This window comes from Medicago sativa, chromosome 2, assembly GCF_051527215.1.
Source record: "Medicago sativa cultivar Bolivia chromosome 2, Bolivia_mono, whole genome shotgun sequence".
Taxonomy (NCBI): domain Eukaryota; kingdom Viridiplantae; phylum Streptophyta; class Magnoliopsida; order Fabales; family Fabaceae; genus Medicago; species Medicago sativa.
In genome coordinates, this window is record NC_140750.1 from 54,954,781 (window position 1) to 54,976,624 (window position 21,844).

A 21,844-nucleotide genomic window follows, 5' to 3' on the forward strand; every position below is an offset into this window, starting at 1 on the left:
GTTTGTTGGTGGTTTTTGTGCAGATCTAAACTAGTCTTTCTTACTAACACCATCGATATTCTCTTGAACATGTTTTTATTGATGCTTTTTACACTACTGAATTGTGTGGCATATGAACTTGAAATTAGAATGAGGGTTGGTTTTCATCCTGCACATCCACCTAAAAGGCATGGACTTCCTTTTCCACTAACAGAGAGTTAAACAATTTTCCTGAAAGATGGCCTTCCCTTTCCACTAACACTCTAACAGAGTCCAAAAACACATGCTTAAGTATATTCATCAATTGTGATAGGGGTGCCTATTCATAAAGAAATTTCAGAGTTCTTTGACTGTCTATTTATAATTGTTTCAAATTTATAGCAAGGTACATTCATGTGACGACTGGAGTGGGAAAATGCTGTGGCCAGCCATACTGGCTTTAGGAGATACATACGTATATCATGGAAAAGAGTTTGACTGTGAATATAGGTTACTTTTACCAAGTCAGACCCGCTTATATGTACTGTGGTAAGTTAGTTGCTGCTCTGCTATAAATACGATGAATGATTTCCTAAGCACAACTCCCGGAAAGGTATGTTTTTCCTGAAAAAATACAAAGAATAAAATATGTTTTTCTTTCATTATTTGAGGAAAAGCAACAATTTAAGTTTGGGGATGTGATGACAGGTCATCTTACGTTATCCTTAACATATTTTTCAGTCATTTTTAGTAGGTATTAGCAGCAAAAAGGAGAAGTATTAGAACGATTGCCTATGATTTCAGAACTTTTGTAATTTTCTATATTTGAGTTTGTAATTATAGTTTTCCCGAAACATAGCAATTTTAGGGCTTTTTTGAAGTAATTCATGAAGAAATCATGCAAATCGGCAAATCAAGAACATTTGAAGAATTGTCAAGACTTTGGAAGACCAAGGATGAAGATTCAAGAGGTCTCAAGAGACATTACATTGGGAGGAATTCTGTTCCCAACTTCCGAGGCAAGTTATTTGAAGACGAAGACCTAAAAACGACGAAAATCGGAGAAACTGGGCCCAAGAAGGCAATGCCATGTGCCTAGGGCATATAGCATGCGCCTATGGCATATGCAAAATTCAACTATATGCGCCTAGTGCATGCTATATGTGCCCCGAGCATCTCAAATGCGAGCGGCACATGCGTAATTTTATTCATTTTTGTGGGTTTAGCTCACGTTTTTATCCCAAACCCAGTTAGAAATCTCCACTAAAAATACCAGCCTTCCTCATTCTGAATTTCTCGTTCAGAACTGTGGCAGTTCAAGAGGAAGGCAACTTTGGAGCTTCGGTAGAATTTCTATCTTCTCCTTGATTTTCTAGGGTATGTTTTTATCTTTAGTAATTTGTTTTTAGTTACCATGTGTAACTAAATCTTTTTAGGTTAGAGTTCTAAGATGAACCTCTGTTTATTTTTGTTGGATATTTATTTAATTTAATGTCGTTTATATTTTATTTATTTTTTGTTTGCTATTAAGTTTTATTAGAAAATTCCTTAGTTTATGTCTGTGCTAGGTGCAACCCTAGATTAGGTACTTAGGTTGTGACAGGGCCTAATATTGCTATCACTATCTGAATGCTTATATCTTGATATTTATATCCTTATACTGGTAACTATCTATCAAGGAAGTAATTAATTAGTAATTAGCGAAAGATACCGAAAGAGAGTTGACCCTAGTAGTACGTACTTACGATGTCACATTACTAAGACAGAATAGTAACTCAGTTGAACCTAGGATGTAACTGGTTATTAATTAAGGAAACAAGTGCGTAGATAAAGGAAATAAGTTGTAGCCTAATAGAACCATTCTATTAAACCCTTAGTAAGGTAGACGTAGATTAGGGTTGCCCGTTTTTAGAACTTCTAAGTGAAAAAGGGTGTGCTTTGAGTGTCCTAAGATTCATAGATGGGACGACCTAATGGAACATTGACCTTCATTTCCTTGGGAAAAACCGGAACGCCAATTTAAGTTTATGTTTCAATTACCTTCGAAGAATCCTAACCGTTCTTTACTTTTCTGCAACCAAAACATGTAAATTGGCTCTGTTGCAAACAGATAAAAATTGCAACCTTCTAACCCTTTTAACTTTTATATCGTCAAACGTACAAAAATAAGTAATGTGAATTGTTTGGACGAAACCACAATCCTTGTGGATACAATACTCTACTTATCACTTTATTACTTGGTAAACGATTTGGTACACTTGCCATATCTGACCATCAATATTCTTCTAGCCACTACAAGAAAATGGTGTTTTAGATTCAGCAGAAAAATGGATGCTAAAAGGCTAATTGTGGATGCTAACAGCCTTTTAGCATCAGTATAGAGTCCAAAAAATTGACGACAGTAAAAGCTTGGATGCTAAACACTAGCATCCAACTGACGCTAAAATAGCATCTGCAAAATGGACGCTAAAATTGAAGCTAAAGGCTTAATAAAAGAGTATATTATGCAGACGCTACTTAGCATCTATAAAAGTGGACGCTAAAATTTAGGCAAATTAAGCATCAGAATATGTGGATGCTAAAATTAAATTTAAAAAACAAAATTCTGTCAAAATTAGAGTTCGAAATTGTGGATGCTAAAATTAGTGTACAGATATAAATTTAGTTCAATTACACTAATTAACCAGAATACATATAATATAATATTATAGGTATAGGACTAAGACATGAAACGGAGGCATCCAATTAAAAGAACACATATAATGAAGTCTTAACCATAAAATTAGTAGAAACTACATATAATGCTGGAGTTAAATTAGTAGAAACTACACATAATTCATCAAATTAGTATAAAGAACATCTACCCATAATCGAAGTCTTGTCTCTCCGTCCACCTCTTGCGTATCACCAGTAGAGTGTTCATCAATCTTTGTTAGCTTAGTCAGACGCTCTTGATAGTTATCCTAGTAAAAAAAACACAACTTATTTATATAGAAATAAATCACCAAGCACATGTATAATGCAGTTTTCATGCCTATTCCAAGAAGCAACATGCATGCAGTCTCAAATTACAATGCAGGATGCAAATACAATGCGACATGGTAAATTTGCAGATATCAAGGGTCCGCAGATTTTCATAATCTAAAATTATGCACCATGGTATTTCATTTGACAGAAAGTTAATGCATTTTTTACTCAGTAATCAGTACAGTAAAATGAAAAACGGGTAAAATCCTTGAATAAGAATATTCGTAACTACGACCAAAAAGAAGAATATTCGTGAAGAGAAGCATATGAGAAGAATAAAGACATGGAATGAGAGAAAATTTGTGAAAAAAAGAGAATATTGTTGTAATAAAACAAACCATTTATTAGAGTTCAAAAACCAAAATTGTGTGTCTCAACACAGTTTGTTAACTGGAACTGAAGAGTAATAACCGAACCAGAACTGTAATAACCAAACCGTACAACTCAGAAAAAAATCCAGAATCAAAGTAACTAATGAGAAGTGAAATGTTGTCGTATATGCTGGTATATGATGTTTACTATATGACGGAACTTATACGAGTGAACAGAGAAAGGAGGGAAAGCATTTATGAATATGAAAAGGTGAGAAACGTATGAACTGAAACAATTGAGTTACGATTTACTTTCTTGGTTCGGGTCAAATCACTAACAGTCCGGCTTAGTTTATTTGAACTATAAACATGGTTTGGATAGATTTGGTTCAATTTTCCTTCTGAACCAGGCCATGAACAGGCCTAATTTAAAGAAACATCACATGGCACTGCTCATATAGAATGCCTCATTTCACCGAAAAGTATCTAATCATCCTTGGAGGTATCAATTCTATTATTTTACAATAAATAACTTACATGAGTTTTTCGGGCACAACTTTAAACCCAATCATCAAACTTCCTCTTATGCATGGCCAAGAAGTGCTCATCAGGATAGACAGGTCATTCTAGTATTTTGCACTGCCAATGAAGTAACGAAACAAATTGTAATCAGTCAAATTTAAGGGAAATTACAAAACAATTTGTAACAATGAATTAGACATTTAAAGAATGTAATGAATGCATACCATGCCTAATGCCAAATTACGGTGAGCCTTACAACTTGTGGTGTGGAGAGCTCCTCCCTTGCATAATGCGATGGCAGAAAACACGTTCAGAGAAATACATAGCTTGAACTATCAAAGTGTAAACCCATCAGAACACATACCCAAATGAAATATAGCCTGTCAGTCACCTTCATTAGCCTTTCAAGCAGTCGAAGTGCAAGCAAAAGACAAATAGCTAGTCAGCCACCTTCATTAGCCCTTCAAGCAGTTGAAGTGCTGTTTCCAAACTCCGTCTGAAGTCACTTGCTAAAGATGGAGACATGGCTGCAAATTCACGAGTCAACTGAGCTTGATATAACAGCTTTGTTGAAATGAAAAATAGCATAGGTGTGAGCACAAAAAGGACTATTTGAAATCATAAAGTCTGGTTGACTGATGTTAAATTTAATTAAATTCAATCCATAATCTCAGTGAGTGGTACTTCATACTTTCAAGTACACGCAAACCAAATTGAATAAAATAAAAACTTGCTCCAAAACTATTTTTCCAAAATAAAGTCATCATTATCAAGTTAATTGAATAATGCTATAAAATAATACTACTTGTCACAAAAGAGAAGGTACAATTTTAATGATCCAGAGACAAAGATATAACTAAGACATGTAATAACTTACTAACATTGAATTACTTGTTTAATTTCTAACCACAAAAAGCTTCAGACAAGAAAATATTAAATTAAAAAAAACTTGCTCAACACCTTTTAATAAATGGAATACCCATGTAGAAAAGGATGTTAGGTCATTAACATTTACAAGTATAGAAATTTGTACTTTTCACCCAAAAAAAAGAAAGAACTTGGATCCAATGGTTTGAGAAGAGAACCCACAACCATAGATATGGCTTCATTAGATGTTGACTTGTAGTAGACGATATCCACATATAAATTGGATAACGTGAATCAAATCATATGCAAAGACTAAAGTGAATCTCTATATACTAGAAAAATTGTAAATTCTAAATAGGCAAGACTAAAGACTATAGTGAATTGTAAATTGGATAACGTGAATCAAATCCATATGCAAAGACTAAAGTGAATCTCTATATACTAGAAAATTGTAAATTAACATAAGTATTATTATTATCAGTCATGATATAAAGTACTCCCAATAAAAATGATAACAGAAAAGACAAGCTTACCATTGTTTAACAAAATTTTCTTTAGGATAATCCTGGCAATATTTATATTTTCTCATCAGGTGTACCAAGGGTTCAAAAAATATGTAGACAGATAACAAGCAAACAAGTGCTACTAAGATGTCAAAGTTTCATGTCACATATAAATGTGTTGTGATAATGAAGTAAATATCCAATTGACTTTAGTTATAATAAACTCTTCCAAGTCATTCATGTTCTATTTTAGTATTGAAAAGTGGATACTCTAAAACCTATTCAACCATTAGGCAACCCACCGACCATATCATATATCAGTTGCTTTGGGGTATCTTTTAGCGCCCAACAAAAGTTTAGGGGCTCTAGACATAATACCAACACATAATCACAAACAAGAATATAGAAAATTTAAGTAATAAATGTATACAACATGGTACTGATACTCACCTGTACCATAGTGTAACCATATGGGAAGCATATTGCTTGAGAGTTCTTTAAAACTACCTTGACATTCAAAAGTTACATATTTTCAACTGTCCTGCCCTAATTGTTCATATTCACCTTCTTTTGTGCTTCAATTTCTCTAGTCTTCGTGAATAACCTCTTCATCAACATCAGATCTAGTGATTGTGCCACCTGAACAACCACAAACTTCTGAAATTTTAACAAACGAGAACCAATTCGGATTTAGGGTTCATGAGTAGCAGGGTTTGGATAAAAAATTGAAAGAAAATGTAACTTGGAGATGAAATCAGAAAATTAACAAGTGAAATTTGAAACTAACAACATTTTTTATAAGTAATCCGAATCACTTCCAATGTTTGAGAGATTTGAAATTAGGTTTTAAGCTTAGGAACCCTAATACTCATGAGAAATGAGAGACAAGAGAAAGGTATGAAGGAAACTCACCAAGGGGGTGGATGGAACAATGACCGAATAACGGAGACAAAGAAGTAGATCTGAATTGCTGAACTTGAGCAGTTCTTTGGCGAGAGAGAGAGAGAGAGAGAGAGAGAGAGAGAGAGAGCTTGCTCAGCCTCTTCGTAAATTGCTGAATAAATGAATTATTGTAAAAAGAAAAAATAAAATAAAATAGTGGTGGTGGAGAAAAAGATTTTGGGAAGCGTGACAAAAAATGTGGGAAAAAATAAAAATGGGGGAAGTGAAATTTTGTCAAAATAAATAAAGAAAAAAGAAATTGAAAAAAATGTGTAAATTTTTTAGCATCAGTATTTATGGATGCTATTTGTAAAATTAAAAAGTTACAAAATTTTAGCATCAGTAAACATGGATGCTAATTCGAAAATAAAATTTTCAAAATATTAGCGTCAACAATATATATTATAGAGTCCACAAGTCTGAAGCTAAATTGTATAAAAAAAATGAATTGAAAAAAATGCTTTTGCATCAGTATTTTTGGACGCTAAACACATAATATTAGCATCTAAAATGGTGTGAAGCTAAAATTTCTGAAGCTAAATGACAGTTTTCTTGTAGTGAGCGCCCTTCTTGCATAATTGTATCACTTTGGGTCTTCAAGTTCTTTCTTCTCATATTTTTGGTGGGATGCTTTGCCTGATTTTATTAGGGAAGATTTCTTTATGGACAGATATGGCATGCCGTATTATCATTTTCCATATTTTTGTTTGATTTTCAATCTTTTCTTTCTCCGTTGGTTTTTAGAGGGTTTTGGTTTGGTCCCCCTCTCTTGTACAAATTTTCCCTTTTTTCCTAATAATATTTATATGAGTGAGTGGCAGAGGATGAGGGCTTCTTGGGAGTGCCGACCTAGTCGGGATGTCTAAGCTTCTCTTTGATGTCTTCCTCACTCTTAGTTCAGTAAAAATAACTTAAATGTTAAGTACATTTAATATAATATTCTTGTATTAATATTAATTATCTTGAAACAAAGGTATTGTTAATCATCTTTTTAAATATAATTTATATCTAAAAAAATAGATGTTGAACCAAAATAAAAATATTATTTTATTGATGTAAAGCAACAACATTTTATTGACCAGACCAACTAACAGTACAAAATCAAATAAAACATGAAACTAAAGAAAATTCAGAAATACATAATGATGATCATTCTCATACCCTCTCCTAGCATAGGTAAGTTATTATATTAATTTTTCAGGAATAATATTAATCTAAAATCAAACTCTGAGTCTCAATAACACCCGTCTTGGGTAGCACTTGGGTGACATTGTGGTGGTGACATTGGTGACATTGTCCAACCACAATGTCACAAGTGGCTTTTCTTCTTTCTCTTTCATAAGGGATTTTTGTTTTATGTACACTTGTGACATTGTGGTTGGCCAATGTCACCAACCACAATGTCACCTAAGTATTTTCCCTTCTTTTCCATTCCACATATTGGACAAGTTTCGAGTAAAGCTTCACACACTTTGCATGAAGAAAGATGCCTACATGGCAGAAATAAGACACCTGAGGAGTTTGTGTTACACTTTAGACAAAACATAATATTGTTTCCACGTCTGATACACTTTTCAGGTCTTACTTCTTCACTTTCACCGCAACATGATTTTGCATCATTTTCTACTAACATATTTAGTTTCTTCTTCTCCTCTTCCAACTTGTTATGCAAGGTTATTATTGTTGCTTCCCTTTCCTTAACTATTTTCTTAAATTCTCTGTTCTCAGTCTCAAATCTTCTTACAAGCTTTTCCAACTCCTGTGTTTTCTTTGCAGCTTTTGCAATTTCTTCCTTCTTTATTGTCATAATTTGTTGTGAAGCCAGTTGTAGCTCCCTTTGATGTTGTTGTAACAGCAGTTTCATTTTATCATTCTGTTAAAAAAAATCATTAGAATAGACAAAGCAAAGTGAGTTTTAATAAAAAAGTAAAATAATTAAATGTAGTTATAAAAGATTCTATCTCGAGGAAAGTGAGACTCATTGAATAAAAATATATTATTTTATTTTATCAGTCGCTTTCTCTTCAAAAATTTATCTTGATCATAAATTATGATACTAATAAATTTTAACCTGATTATTGATGAATTGGTTTGTCTCCTTCACTTGTTTCTCAAATAGAGAATCAAAGGTAGGATAACTTAAGATGCTTGAAGCATGAACACGAGGATTCGAAAAGGGAATAACATGGCCCTGCCACTGCTGTTGATGTTGTTGTGGATGATATTGTGGTTGTTGTGGTTCATTATATTGTGGCTGTTGAGATTGTTGTAACTCTACGGGTCCACTCACATAATAACCATTGATACCAAAAGGAAAGCCATGATTACCATGAGAGTGTGGTTGCATGATGAGAGAAAGATGATTTCTTTTTCTGATAGTGACAGTGGGTGTGTAAACATACATGTATATATATATACTTGAAAAGTTGTATAAACAATTAGTAACCCCATAAATAATAAATTCACAATTCATTTTAAAATTTTATATATTAAAAATAAAAACAATTAATGAGTGTCCAGTATGTGTCAGTTCAATGGTAAGAGTTGTACTCTATATAAAGAGACAACGTTCTTATCCTACTCGAGACCGTTGTAAAATCATTAGTTCCGCCGTTATATATACTATATATAAAGAAAATAGTTTGTTTTGGCTCTTTTGGGATGACTTTTTCTCATTCCAAAATTACCCTAAATTTTCAATACAATTAGCACATGTAACAAATAGATAAGAGTAAATTCAAATATTGAAATAAAGTGTAACAAACACGATATGAGTATATATATGTCCATTTTTTTTCCTTTATCCTTTAAAAAGTGTAACAAACAAGATGTGTATAACTACTTACTTTTTCGTTATCCCAATTATACTCTTAAACAACTTTTTCTATAATAAAGATAGTTATTAGTGTCATTTAAAAAAATTAGATTATTTTTGTTTGTTATATTGTTGGTGTCACTGAAATAGATAATCATGATTAGTTTGATTTGTTATAATTTTAAAGCAAAAAGCATTTATATTTTTAATTTTAATCAAAATCAAAATTTCATTAAAAAAAACAAAATTCATAATTTTTAAACATTAGCACAATAAGAAAAAGAGTGACCGTCTTTTCACTAGTTAATTATAATACTATTTCAAAAAAATAATAGTCAAGGAAATTTTTTTTTGACAAGAATAGTCAAGGAAATTAAATACCATTTATTACACTAAATTAAGCGACACGTTTTTTATTGACTAGAAAATAGAAAAGTACAAGAAATTTTGAAAAGGAGAATAGAGGAGGAGCCAACATATTGATTTTATAGCTTAAGAGCATATATTGAAACTTGTTTATATATGTTGCTTTTTCTTTTTAACTTTGTATGATATGTACTCACATTTAATATATTTTTACATCCCTACAAAATTTTATTTTTCATTTCAATAGAATCATACTTTTTATTCACGACAAAATTATCAGATTAATGACTTTTTGCAGCATGTTTGGAATTCTATAAATACTTTCTCCAAAGAAAATTAGCTCAAATATTGATTTCTTGCTCCATAATTCAAAAATTCATATTCAGTTAATCCAAAGTATGAAAAAATATATAAATTTATGTTGACGAATTTCTCATAATGATTAAAAAAAATACATGCAAAAATAAATTCCTCTATTTTTTTCGTAGGAGCTTTATATAATGTTTTTAACATTAGTGAAAAAAATTCATTCAAAAAAACATGTTGATTTAAAAGGTTTGTCGGTTTTTTATATTTAAAATATGATGTCTTAAATTAATTCAAAGCGTAATTTATTAGACATAATGTAGTTCCCGAGAATATACATTTTTAGTCTTTTGTTCTTTTTCTTCAATATATTTTTAGTCAGTTTATTCGTTACGAATTCCTTGTTGTAATTTTCTTGTGAAAAAAAATAATAATTTTTTGTAATTTTTGTCATATGTTATCATATGTAGGCCCAACATAAAATTAGTCGTGCCATTTGAATTTTAACTTATTAGATAGTGTGTTTAGAAAACTGTTGTGATATATCAACTTAAGTCCATGTGTTGTTGATGGTGAATTTAGTGAAATTGACAAGTGCACAAAATCGTACAAAGTAATAAAGTAGTGAGTTAATCGTCTTCACATGGATTGTTGTTCAACTCGATAATTAGCGGAATCTACTTAGAAAAGCAAATAAAAGAGAAAAGATTGGAGTGGTTCCAGGGTTTTAATTGTACTGTCCAATGCGAGATTAGGTTTGCGTTGATTCAGATATTTAACAGCGATTAGTGAATCTTTGAATCCCCTCTTCGTCTTTGTTGGAAATTAAATTAAGAAATAATCCGTTTATAACTTTCCTTATCTTTGGATTTAAGAAAGTAGAACATAACCCAATTAAGGTTCTGTAGACATAGCTTTCCCCACAATTCACCCTTGCAAATTACGAAGGTCCTGAAAGATGAGTTATAGCCCTAAGATCATACTTAGATTTAATTATGTTAGAAACTAAGCAAGTCAATATTGTCTTGTTTGAGTGAAGGTGAGGGTTGTCAATCCTAATATTGCTCCATCTAGGATTTTGATAAAAGCGGACATATACGAATTAAATCAGACTTTCGATTATTGATAAGTGCCCAAAATGATCTAATTCATGTGTTAGTTTAGGCATGTTTGATGAATTGTTTTACAAATTATCGATGGAAAAGCTTCAATTACGTGCCTTAATGCCATTTATGCTTTGCATGCCTTACTTTACCCTTTTTGTGCAGGAAAATACACGCAAGGATCAAAAAGTGCCAAAGTTCACAAGAAATTCGCTATTAGCGAATATTTCGCTGATAGCTAAATTACTCCAGGGAGGTTTGGCCATTAGCGAAGTTTTGGTGAAGTTCAGGAAGCAGAATTGAAGAAATTCGCTATTAGCGAATATTTCGCTGATAGCGAAAATTGTCCAGATAGTATTTGCCATTGGCGAAATTTTGGCAAGATCAAAGAAATCCAACAGGATAAGGGACACGTGGAGCAACGCCATTGGTGCAGAGGCAGATTTTCAGCATTTCGCTGATAGCGAAATATTTGGCTATCAGCGAAATTTTGCAGACTTGGCTCATATAAATAGTTTTCTCTTCTCTTTCCAGCCATTCACTTACTGTTTTTCTGTTTTATTTTCTGGTTTTATAAATAGCTAGGGCTTTTCTAGAGAGAAACACAAAGCAAGGTAGTTAGGAGTAGATTCAACCCAAGATTTGTTGAGACATCATGGATCTAGGCATTGAATCTTCATCTTTTCTTCATCCTTTGCAAAGCTATCATAGACATATGTAGCTACATCTACTCTTGTGGTTTTGAGGTATTCAAACAAGCTATTATGTAATCTTTTGATCATTTAATATATGGTTCTAGTTATTTATTCAATATTGTTGTTATTCTTGCATTTAATGTTTTATTGAGATTTAAAATGATATGGCCACATACTTTTGAATCTAGAAATAGAATAACAATCTATCTTAAGTTATCACTCTAGACATAGATGTTAATATTTGATAATCACTTTTAATCTAGAACTTAATGCTTTTCGGTCATTTAATTGGTTGGGAAATCGTCGATTAAACGATCCAATCGACTTTGTGATTGTTTTGATGTTTGGGAAATCGACATTTAAACAATCTCTTAGAAATAACGATATCGTTTGGACACGAATGATATTGTCGAGTGATTGTGATAATATCGTTTAAAAAGCTAGAATCTGTTAATCGATCGAGAGATTGCAGCTGTTACGCTTGGTTGATATCTCTGACCCCAAGCGAAATAGCCCTATCTCTTCTCGTTTTACTTTTATGTCGAATAGTTAAAAATAGTTTTACACAAACAAACAATTTATACCCAAACACTTAATGTGATAAATATTGTGAAAATGCTTAAGATATACGCAACACCCTATGGATAGGATCCTATATTATACTCACGTGTAAATAGTTTTATGAGACGTAAAAATAGTACATCAATTATTAACTGAATAAAAATTTTATTAATGGAATCCAACAAGTAGGAAGGGGTTCATCGTCTAAACCTAATCAAAGAAGTTTAGTTGCTCATGGCAACCGACATCATTACAAAACAATAGAAAAAGGAGGATGGAGATCCTCTACCGTGAAGCTCCTGATGATTGACCCTTTGCCTTGTACCGCTAGATATTTGAATGAGTAAAATTGTGTACAAGTGTCACTATTTATAGTGCATGATTACTTAGGGGTTAAGGGAGTGAAACTAGGGTTTTTCCAATAAAATCGACTTGAAAATTAAGCAAACAACTCTCTCTGTTGTTTCCATGCACAAGGGACATGGTACAATGCGCAGGGGTGCATGTGACAGTAGCTAAAGCTGCTCCCATGCGCAGGGCGCAGGGAGTGATACGTAGAGGCGTGTGAGACTGTCTGTCATGTTAAATTTCAGCCGTTTTCGACCCTTCTTCGTGGATAACTAGCTGGACATCATTAACAGGCTCATGACCAAGGATATTAGAGAAACTTATAGGAAGCCCTTTTAATTATAGGAAGCCCTTTTAATTATTTTTGTGTTTTGCACAACCTTTTCTAATATTTTGCACACATTTAACTTGTACTTGAATATTCATATCAGTATCTTAATGCAAGTTATTTTTGGATTGATGAAAAAGGGGACTAGAGTATAATTTAATTACCTGCTAATAATGGTCTAATTACGTAGAATTTAAATTTATTACTTCTGATTGATCATGCTTTGATTTATAGTGTGTATTATTGTCTTAATTAACCAAGCTCATACTTAGGAGGAAGCTTACAAACCTCACCTTCTGATAAGTTAAGTTGATTAATTTAGGCAAGTGCTAAAACTCTGTCAAATTCAAAAGAACACAAACACTTAGAAAATTCTTACGAACTTAGTATCTTAGAATTTCTTAAGTGTCAAAGGTTCTTGAACTTAAAGCTTGTTTACTACTCTCTGATTTCTAAAGTTTAAACACATTAAATTTATTTAACAAACTCTGATTGTATAAGTCCTCTTGTATGAGCATGGAAGTCTCTGACTTGTGTATTGGAGCAATTGTAATCTTGTGTGATTATAATGAAAAATCCCTTGGAACTGTAAGGGGGACTAGACTAACATCAGATTGTGGGGTGAACCAAAATAATTTGTTTGTGTTGTGTTTCTTCTGTATCTGATTATCCCCTGTTATTTTTTTGTTCAAACACTTAAAAATATTTTTCATAATATATTATGCAACTGACCTTGCATATATTATGCATTGTCATTACCAACTGAGATAAGCTCACGGCGACAATTTTTAACAAATATAATATTACCCCAAACTTTCTTATTTTTGTGATTTAAACAAGATGAACTTATTTTTTTGGTGGTGGCCGAAGTTTGAACCCCGAACCATGCATATATTATGCATTGTCCTTACCAACCGAGCTAAGCTCACGAGGACAAACAAGATGAACTTATATTATGGAACAAATGTGTGTATAAATTAACAAATATTTATTTTTTTTAAAAATAGTAATAAAAAATAAATAAAGTGAAGAAATTATTATACAGATTCTCACCGTTATTATACACACTTACAAAGTTACAAACTCATCCAAGAATCAAGATGCTGAGAACAGAGATGGGGGTTTGATCAGTAAAACAATAGGGTATGAAAAGATCCTAAATACAGATTGTATTGACTTTAGGGTTGCAGCGTTAAACTGTGTTGGGCCATTATCTGGGCTGTATTTTTCTCTACTTTTGGCTGTCACTCAGATTAATTTATTGAAAATTTCTACTTCCACCCTACATTATCAAAAACCTCCCGAATTCATTTCTTTTGGCTAAATTGGATAATTATGAGAAGTAAAACAATACTCCCTTCGGTCATTATTATAAGCAAATTTCTACTTTTTAGATTCATTCAATAAATGATGTATATGGTCTACATTGTAGGCCACATACATCATCTATTAAATGAATCTAAAAAGTTAAAATTTGCTTATAATAGTGACCGGAGGGAGTATATACTAAATTTTTTTTTAAAAAAAATTATGACTTTTTACACCTTTAAAATTGCCAATCCAAATGAGTAAAATCCCGTTTTCAAGTTTCTGACACATTCAAATTGGCTAATTTGGTGTGAAATATTCATTTTAAATTTTGCAAGACTTTTTAAACGTTCGAATTGACCAATCATGGGATGTAAAAATCATTTGGATGATTATTTTTATAGCAAAAAGAATATCATACATTAACCATGCACATGCTACAAGCAAGGTGCATCAATCGTGATGTAACAATAGACTAAATTCAAGAAGAGACAACATCGCTTAGAATGGTGTAGGGTTACCTTGAGAGTCTTAAAATTAGTGATAAGTGGGTTAATAGATCTCAAGATGCCTTAATTCTTGAGAAATTATACTTTTTGATTGAGTCGCATGCTCGAATTGTGCTCCAACTTACGAACATCTTCTTATGAATGAGAGCGTGTGAATTAATCTATCTAGAGCCAAGCAGAAAACTAACATTATGTGGCTTCACACGTGTGAAGTCACATCACCCAGGATTCTTAAATAATTTTTGTTTGCATACGCATGAATCAAAGTACGAAACTTTCGAGCACATAAATGAAAACACAAAATTGCAAGTACACCAGAATTCAGGTACGTTACTCAATTAAAAACTAAAATCTATAAAATATTTAAGATATCTTAACACTTGTTAACCCACTGATGAGTAATTCTAAGACACTCAAGGCAACCCTACACACTTAAGGTCAACATAATCTTCCCTAAAATTATAAGCTGCTTATGCTATAAACTTAATTTTTTATATTTTTATTTTAATGGAGATAGGGCCTTAATGGCAATTTTGGATAACTCGATATAGGCCAAAACTAAGAAAATTACTATACACATGTCCAAATCAAGTAGTGTGTGTGTGTGTGTGTATATATATATATATATATATATATATTGTGTAATAGAGAGATATTTGTTAATATTTTTTTAGAGAGATGCTCTTAGGGCATATTTATAAGGAAAAAAAACAACTTTTTAAGATCATTGAATAACTAATTACAACCTCTAAGGGGAAAGAATGTCTGTGTCTGTGGGGATTTTAATGCCATCAAGAATGTCGACGAAAGACGGCCTCTTAGGGGGGGCGCTACTTCTGACTTAAATCAATTCAACATGTTCATTGAAGACAATGGTTTGGTAGACTTGTCGTTATGTGGTCGCAAGTTCACATGGTTCAAAGGCGATGGTACATCTATGAGTAGGATTGACTGTTTCTTGTTGTCAGAAGATTGGTGTTTACATTGGCCTAACTGTTTTCAGGTGGCCTTTCCCAAGGGCTTGTCTGATCATTGTCCGCTTCAGTTATCAGTGGATGAGGAAATTTGGGGGGCCCGTCCGACTAGAATGTTGAAATGTTGGCAAGATGTTCCGGGGTATAAGCAATTTGTGAAATAAAAGTGGCACTCTTTTCAGATTGAAGGTTGAGGCGCTTTTGTTCTTCGAGAGAAGTTGAAATTGATTAAATCAACGTTAAAAGAGTGGCATTCTGTTCACTCTCAAAATATTCCTGGTAGGATCCATTCGTTAAAGGGTAAGTTATTTGTTCTTGATGAAAAAGGGCAGGATGGTGAGTTGACAACCGATGAGCCAGAGGAGATGAGGGGCATCACCCACGATATTCACTCTTTGTCTCGCGTCCACACAAGTATTAGTTGGCAACAGTCCCGGTTACATTGGCTCAAGGATGGGGATGTTAACTCTAAGTATTTTCATTCAGTGTTGTCTGGTCGTCGAAGGAGGAACACTATTATTTCACTTCTTGTTAACGGTAATCTTGTGGAAGGAGTTCAACCTATCCGAAATGCGGTGTATACTCATTTCAAGGATCATTTTGCGACTCCTTCCATGAACAGACCGGGGGCTGAAAAATTGCATTTCAAATGTTTATCTTACGTTGAAGGTGGGTGTCTGACAAAACCTTTTTCTGTTGAGGAAGTCAAAGCGGCGGTTTGGGACTGTGACAGTTATAAAAGTCCTGGGCCAGACGGTGTGAATTTCAGTTTTATTAAAGAGTTTTGGGATGTGCTTCAGACTGATGTGATCCGGTTCGTTTACGATTTTCACCGGAATGGAAAACTTACTAGAGGTATCAACACTACATTTATTGCTCTTATTCCTAAAGTTGAAACTCCTCAGAGATTAATTGACTTTCGTCCTATTTCTCTGGTTGGGTGTCTGTATAAAATTTTATCAAAGGTTTTAGCTAACCGCCTGAGGATGGTAATGAGCAGTGTTATCTCAGAAACTCAGACATCTTTTGTGAAGGACATACATATTCTAGATGGTATCCTAATCGCAAATGAGGTGGTTGATGAGGCGAGTAAATCTAATAAAGAACTTTTGATGTTTAAAGTTGATTTTGAAAAAGCATTCGACTCGGTGGATTGGGTGTACTTGGATACAGTTATGCATAAAATGGGATTCCCACTATTATGGAGAAAATGGATAAAGGAATGTGTGACTACAGCCACCGCATCCGTTCTTGTAAATGGCAGCCCCACGAATGAATTTCCCTTGCAACGGGGGTTGCATCAAGGGGATCCTTTATCACCGTTTCTCTTTCTACTAGCCGCGGAGGGTTTAAATGTTATGATGTCTTCTTTGGTTGCTAATAATTTGTTTACTGGCTATGGGGTCGGAAACACCAATTCAGATGCGGTTTCTCACCTACAGTTCACAGACGACACATTGTTACTTGGAGCCAAAAGTTGGGCGAATGTGCGCGCTCTGCGTGTGGTTTTGACTCTATTTGCAGAAATGTCGGGTTTGAATGTAAACTTCAATAAAAGTATTCTGGTTGGAGTAAATATTGCGGATTCTTGGTTAAATGAGGCGCCTCTATTTTGAATTGTAAAGTGGGTAAGATTCTGTTCATGTATCTGGATCTTTCGATTGGGGGCGATCCTAGAAGGTTAGCTTTTTGGGATCCCGTTGTGAATACCATAAAGTCTAGACTGTCAGGGTGGCAAAGTCGATTTCTCTCGTTCGGAGGCCGGTTGGTTCTACTCAAATCTGTCCTGACCTCTCTACCTGTCTACACTCTTTCTTTCTTCAAGGCTCCGTCAGGTATAATCTCTTCCATTAACTCTATTTTTTTCTAAATTTTTTTGGGGAGGGAGTGAGGAAAACAAGAAAATTTCCTGGATCGCCTGGAACTCTATTACTTTACGTCAGGAGTATGGAGGATTGGGGGTGAGACAGATGAAGGAATTCAATACTGCTTTATTAGGTAGATGGTGTTGGCGGATGTTAGTGGATAGAGGAGGTTTGTGGTATAGGGTACTGGTTGTGAGATATGGTGAGGAGGCAGGTAGGTTGGAGGTTGGGGGCCGGAGTGTTTCTTCTTGGTGGAGGGAGATAGCGAAGATTAGGGACTGGATTGTTGAGGGAGAAGAGGGTTGGTTTGCAGAGAGGGTGTCGAGAAAAGTAGGGGATGGTTCACATACTTTTTTTTGGTATGATAGGTAGGTTGGTGAAGTTTCCTTACGTAAGCGCTTTCCTCGCCTATTTGACTTGTCTATTAACAAGTTGGCAACGGTGGAGGAAATGTTTACATTAGGATGGTCGGATGGAGGTGAGGCCTGGAAGTGGAAACATAGATTGTGGGCGTGGGAGGAGGACATGGTAGCGGAGTGTAGGGTCTTACTTGATGGTATAGTTTTGTTCTCTGATATTTCTGACAGGTGTCAGTGGGACCCTGATATCTCAAAGGGTTATACTGTTAAATGAGCGTACCAGATCCTAACTAGCCAAGCCGCCCATTCTCATGATGCATTGGGAGATATTGTTTGGCATAAGCAGGTACCGTTGAAGATGTCGGTTATGGTATGAAGATTATTGCAAGATAGGCTACCAACTAAAAACAACCTTTTGAGGCGCAACATCATTCATCAGGGCGCGGTTGGGTGTGTCGCAGGATGTGGGCACGTCGAAACAGCATCCCATTTGTTCATCCACTGTGGTTTATTTAGTTCATTATGACAATATATTAGGTCCTGGTTAGGTGTAACAGGTGCTGATCCTCATTCAATCAGCGACCATTTTCACCAGTTTATTCATTGCACAGGTATCTCAAGGCGCCGAAAATCATTTCTACATCTCATTTGGTTGTTGGGAGTTTGGTTAATATGGGTTGAGTGAAATAACAGGCTCTTTAATAACATTCAAACTCCAATGGATCAGATTTTAGACAAAGTTAAATTTCATTCCTATTGGTGGCTAAAAGCTAAAAACACCATGTTTGTAAACGGTTCCGAGAGATGGTGGTCAAACCCTTTGGTTTGTCTGGGTCTTGACTGAATTATTTTTTGTATCTATGTTTTGACTCTTGGTTTGGTGGAGTGGTCTCGTTAGTACACCTTGTGCTAGGGATATTACACTCCAGTGTTAATATATTTCATTTTTTCTTCTTAAAAAAAATATATTTGTCTATAAATTGGATCACATGTATTAGTTAGTAAATTAAACTATAAAGTTTTTTTCTTTTAAATATGACTAAGGGAGTATTTGTTAATTGTTAATTATATTAATTAGGGAAATGCTAACTATTGCCTTTGGGACATTGGATAAAGGAACAAAAATAGAAATTTTGTGTTGGAAAATAATAAAAAGTGGTCAAGTCAATTTGTAAAAAGTTTACATATTTTTGTTTTCAAGGTAAAACTACTAATTTTGGTTACCTTAACCATTGCCCTGAGGTCAATGGGCAATGGTTAGCAAGACCCTATTAATTAATAATAATATTTTTCTATGCAAATTCAAAGTAAAATACTACACGTGTCGTGTTACTTCTAAATCAAACTGGGATTACTCTACAATATCCCCTTGATTTAAGGAGATAATAAGCCACAATTTTTTGACACATGTGACCCACTCTAGATGCTCGCATGCTAGCTATCTCTTACTACTATAATTTCATGTGTGACTATATATTTGCATTATTATCTAATAAACTACTCCCTCCGTCCCAATTTATTTGACCCCTTGGTTCATTTCACACAGATTAAGAAAAATGTATAAATAAAGGGGAAAGTAGAATATATTGTATTGGGAATGATAAAAGTAGTATTATTTAGTGTTATATTGTATTGGGAATGATGAAAGTTGTATTGAAAATTGAAATGGGTCAGTTATTTTGGGACACTTTTTTTTAGAAAATGGGTCAGTTATTCCGGGACGGAGGGAGTATCATATATCTACTGATATGCTTACATATTGTTAATTCATTGAATTCCTGACTTATGATCGTTCAGATACGGTTAGCTAGAAAACATAGAATATAGTAATCATCCTACAAAAATACCTTGGTCCTCTCGAATATTATTTAGCAAATTGCTTCAAAAACGTAATGAATAAGATATATAATGATTGCTAAGAACGTGACAAGTTCGTTTACATACACATGCATAGTTGGCATATTCTTTAGGACGTTGATTAATGCCAAACTATACCATGCTAGTACTATTTTGTCACGCGTATTACAGTTGGTATGTGTTGAAATTATCAAAACCAACTTCAGATTCCGATTCTCTCTGTTTAACCTAACATATGTAGTCTATCACTAATATATTTAGGAATTTCAAAAAAAAAATCTAGAATGTTTTTATTAATAAATTAGTACAATAATTAGGAACGTTATTCCTCTGATAGTATGCTACTAGCTGGGTAGTATTAGTACAAAAGTATATAATATAAGCTGTAAAGGATTGATTTCTGTCCTCGGTTATGCGTTGTCTACATTGTAAAGAATATTCTTGAAATTATTGAAATGCAGTAATTGTTCGGCAGCTTCTTACTTCTTTTCTTTTTAATATTTGATCACATCTTCTTACACAATTCCTTTATAAATTTGTGAATAAAATATATTTTTCAGATAAATTAAAATTGGTATTAGAATATGTGTAGTATATTGGATGTAAAGTTATCCATTTTCGAGGACGCGTATAGATTTCCTGTGGGCCGGTGTACAGCCCAACATTCTTCTTATCATTATTTGCTCTTGACCCAAAACTTAATCATGAATAATTGAATTATATCGATAGAATTTTTTTTTCCCTTTCACACTAAGATAGATTGATAATTTTTAAAAAATAAAAACTAAGATAGATTGATATATGTAGCACCAAAACACAATTTAATTTGGTGAATTAATTCATAAATGGCGATGGTAAAATAGGTTAGATCCGTAGAATTGACAAGTCTAAACCATCTTCTTATATGAGATGTGTTGAAGTTTTAAACTCGCTATTAATAGCTTGCCCGTCGTAAATAACCCGCTAGAAACGGGGCGGTGATGGGATAACTCGTTGAGCTAAAATCAAATAAAAAAATACTCTTCTTTTCGCTTCTTTTTATTTATATTTTCCAATGTTCTCCTCCATAAAGTAGAGATAAAAAAAATATTTGTTTAATCACTATTGTTTCATGATCATAACATCTTGTTAGTCATGAAATTTTTATTTTGAACGGGGTGGGGGTCTTATTTCAACCCTACATTTCTAGTTGGCTCGCATCGCTCTGCCACTTTTTAAACGATATATTGATGGGAAGGACATAATAGGTGGGTTGGCCCGTTTTTCCATCTCCATTCATTACCAACATATGAAGCCCATATACTTGATACGATACGATACTAATACCCCAGTACGGAAAAATTTCAAAATTCAAGATATGATACGGCAGGGATACGTTAATAAAAAATTAAATCTAAACTACATATTAAACTTCAAAATACAAACTATGGACTAAAACTCAAAAGATAGAAAAAAGCAGCCGCAAAACCTAGATCAAACAGACATGTAACAAGAATAAGGAACAGACACGTTACTTATTTATACATTAAAAAAAATGTTACTTTTGTAAATAGAACGACACGAGACATTACACACACACACACACACACACACACACACACACACACAGAGAGAGAGAGAGAGAGAGAGAGAGAGAGAGAGAGAGAGAGAGAGAGAGAGTGTGTGTGTGTGTGTGTGTGTCTGTGTGTGTGTGTGTGTGTGAGTGAGAGTTATAGAGTGTAAGAGGCGGCAACCCTGGTTCAAAACTAGGACGGTCGCGTCGGACATCTTTGATGTCAACGACGAGTCCTTATGGGAGGGAAAGGGGTCCACTCTGGGTGAGATACAATGAGTAAATATGGTTTAATGGTATATGGCGAGCTCGCGATGTCGGAAATTGATTCGACCAGGTTTTCAAGAACACGACAGAGACAAGGATTACAAGTGACATGGTGGGTACATCAACAACAATTCAAAAGTGGTTACGAGAAACATAGGCATGTTATTATCACGACAGAAGAATGGAAGAGGATAGGTCTGCAGTTGGGCGCAATTAAGGGTTAAGGCTAAATCGCTTCATGGAAGTAGGTTTGCACATTTTGGTGGTCGTAGAAAAAGACTCATATTGTGATCGTCGTGAAGTTCTTTAACTTCAGGCTACAGATGCAAATAATGCATGTTTGGTTCAACACAATAACATTTTTGAACATGTTATGCGCGCTAACAATGATCTTGATGTTTCAAATCTTATAGCAACACCTTAAAGTTTGTTTGGGGATCAAAGGTTGAAATAACATCATTCTATTTTAGAAATGTACAAGAGATAATACCTTATGTGTAA

The 21,844-nt window shown here is 33.8% G+C and overlaps 1 protein-coding gene and 1 long non-coding RNA gene across 6 annotated transcripts; both read right to left on the minus strand.

The window, feature by feature from the left end:
- Positions 1–2,561: 2,561 nt before the first annotated feature.
- On the minus strand, positions 2,562–6,240 carry LOC146949001 (uncharacterized). 5 transcript variants are annotated; one of them, XR_015027117.1, is made up of 6 exons: positions 6,101–6,240; positions 5,639–5,827; positions 4,183–4,345; positions 4,043–4,099; positions 3,834–3,935; positions 2,562–2,921 (listed from the first exon to the last, which is right to left on the minus strand). It is a non-coding gene; the product is annotated as an uncharacterized LOC146949001 (long non-coding RNA). The 5 variants fall into 5 exon arrangements; XR_015027116.1 differs by having other exon boundaries at positions 4,043–4,345; positions 5,696–5,827; XR_015027113.1 differs by having other exon boundaries at positions 4,043–4,345.
- Positions 6,241–7,484: 1,244 nt separating this feature from the next.
- LOC146949002 (BOI-related E3 ubiquitin-protein ligase 1-like) lies at positions 7,485–8,496 on the minus strand. The gene is made up of 2 exons (XM_085748463.1): positions 8,202–8,496; positions 7,485–8,003 (listed from the first exon to the last, which is right to left on the minus strand). The coding sequence occupies exons 1-2, from the start codon at positions 8,475–8,477 to the stop codon at positions 7,485–7,487; spliced, it is 795 nt and encodes a 264-aa protein (XP_085604589.1). The 5' UTR covers positions 8,478–8,496.
- Between the last annotated feature and the right edge of the window lie 13,348 nt (positions 8,497–21,844).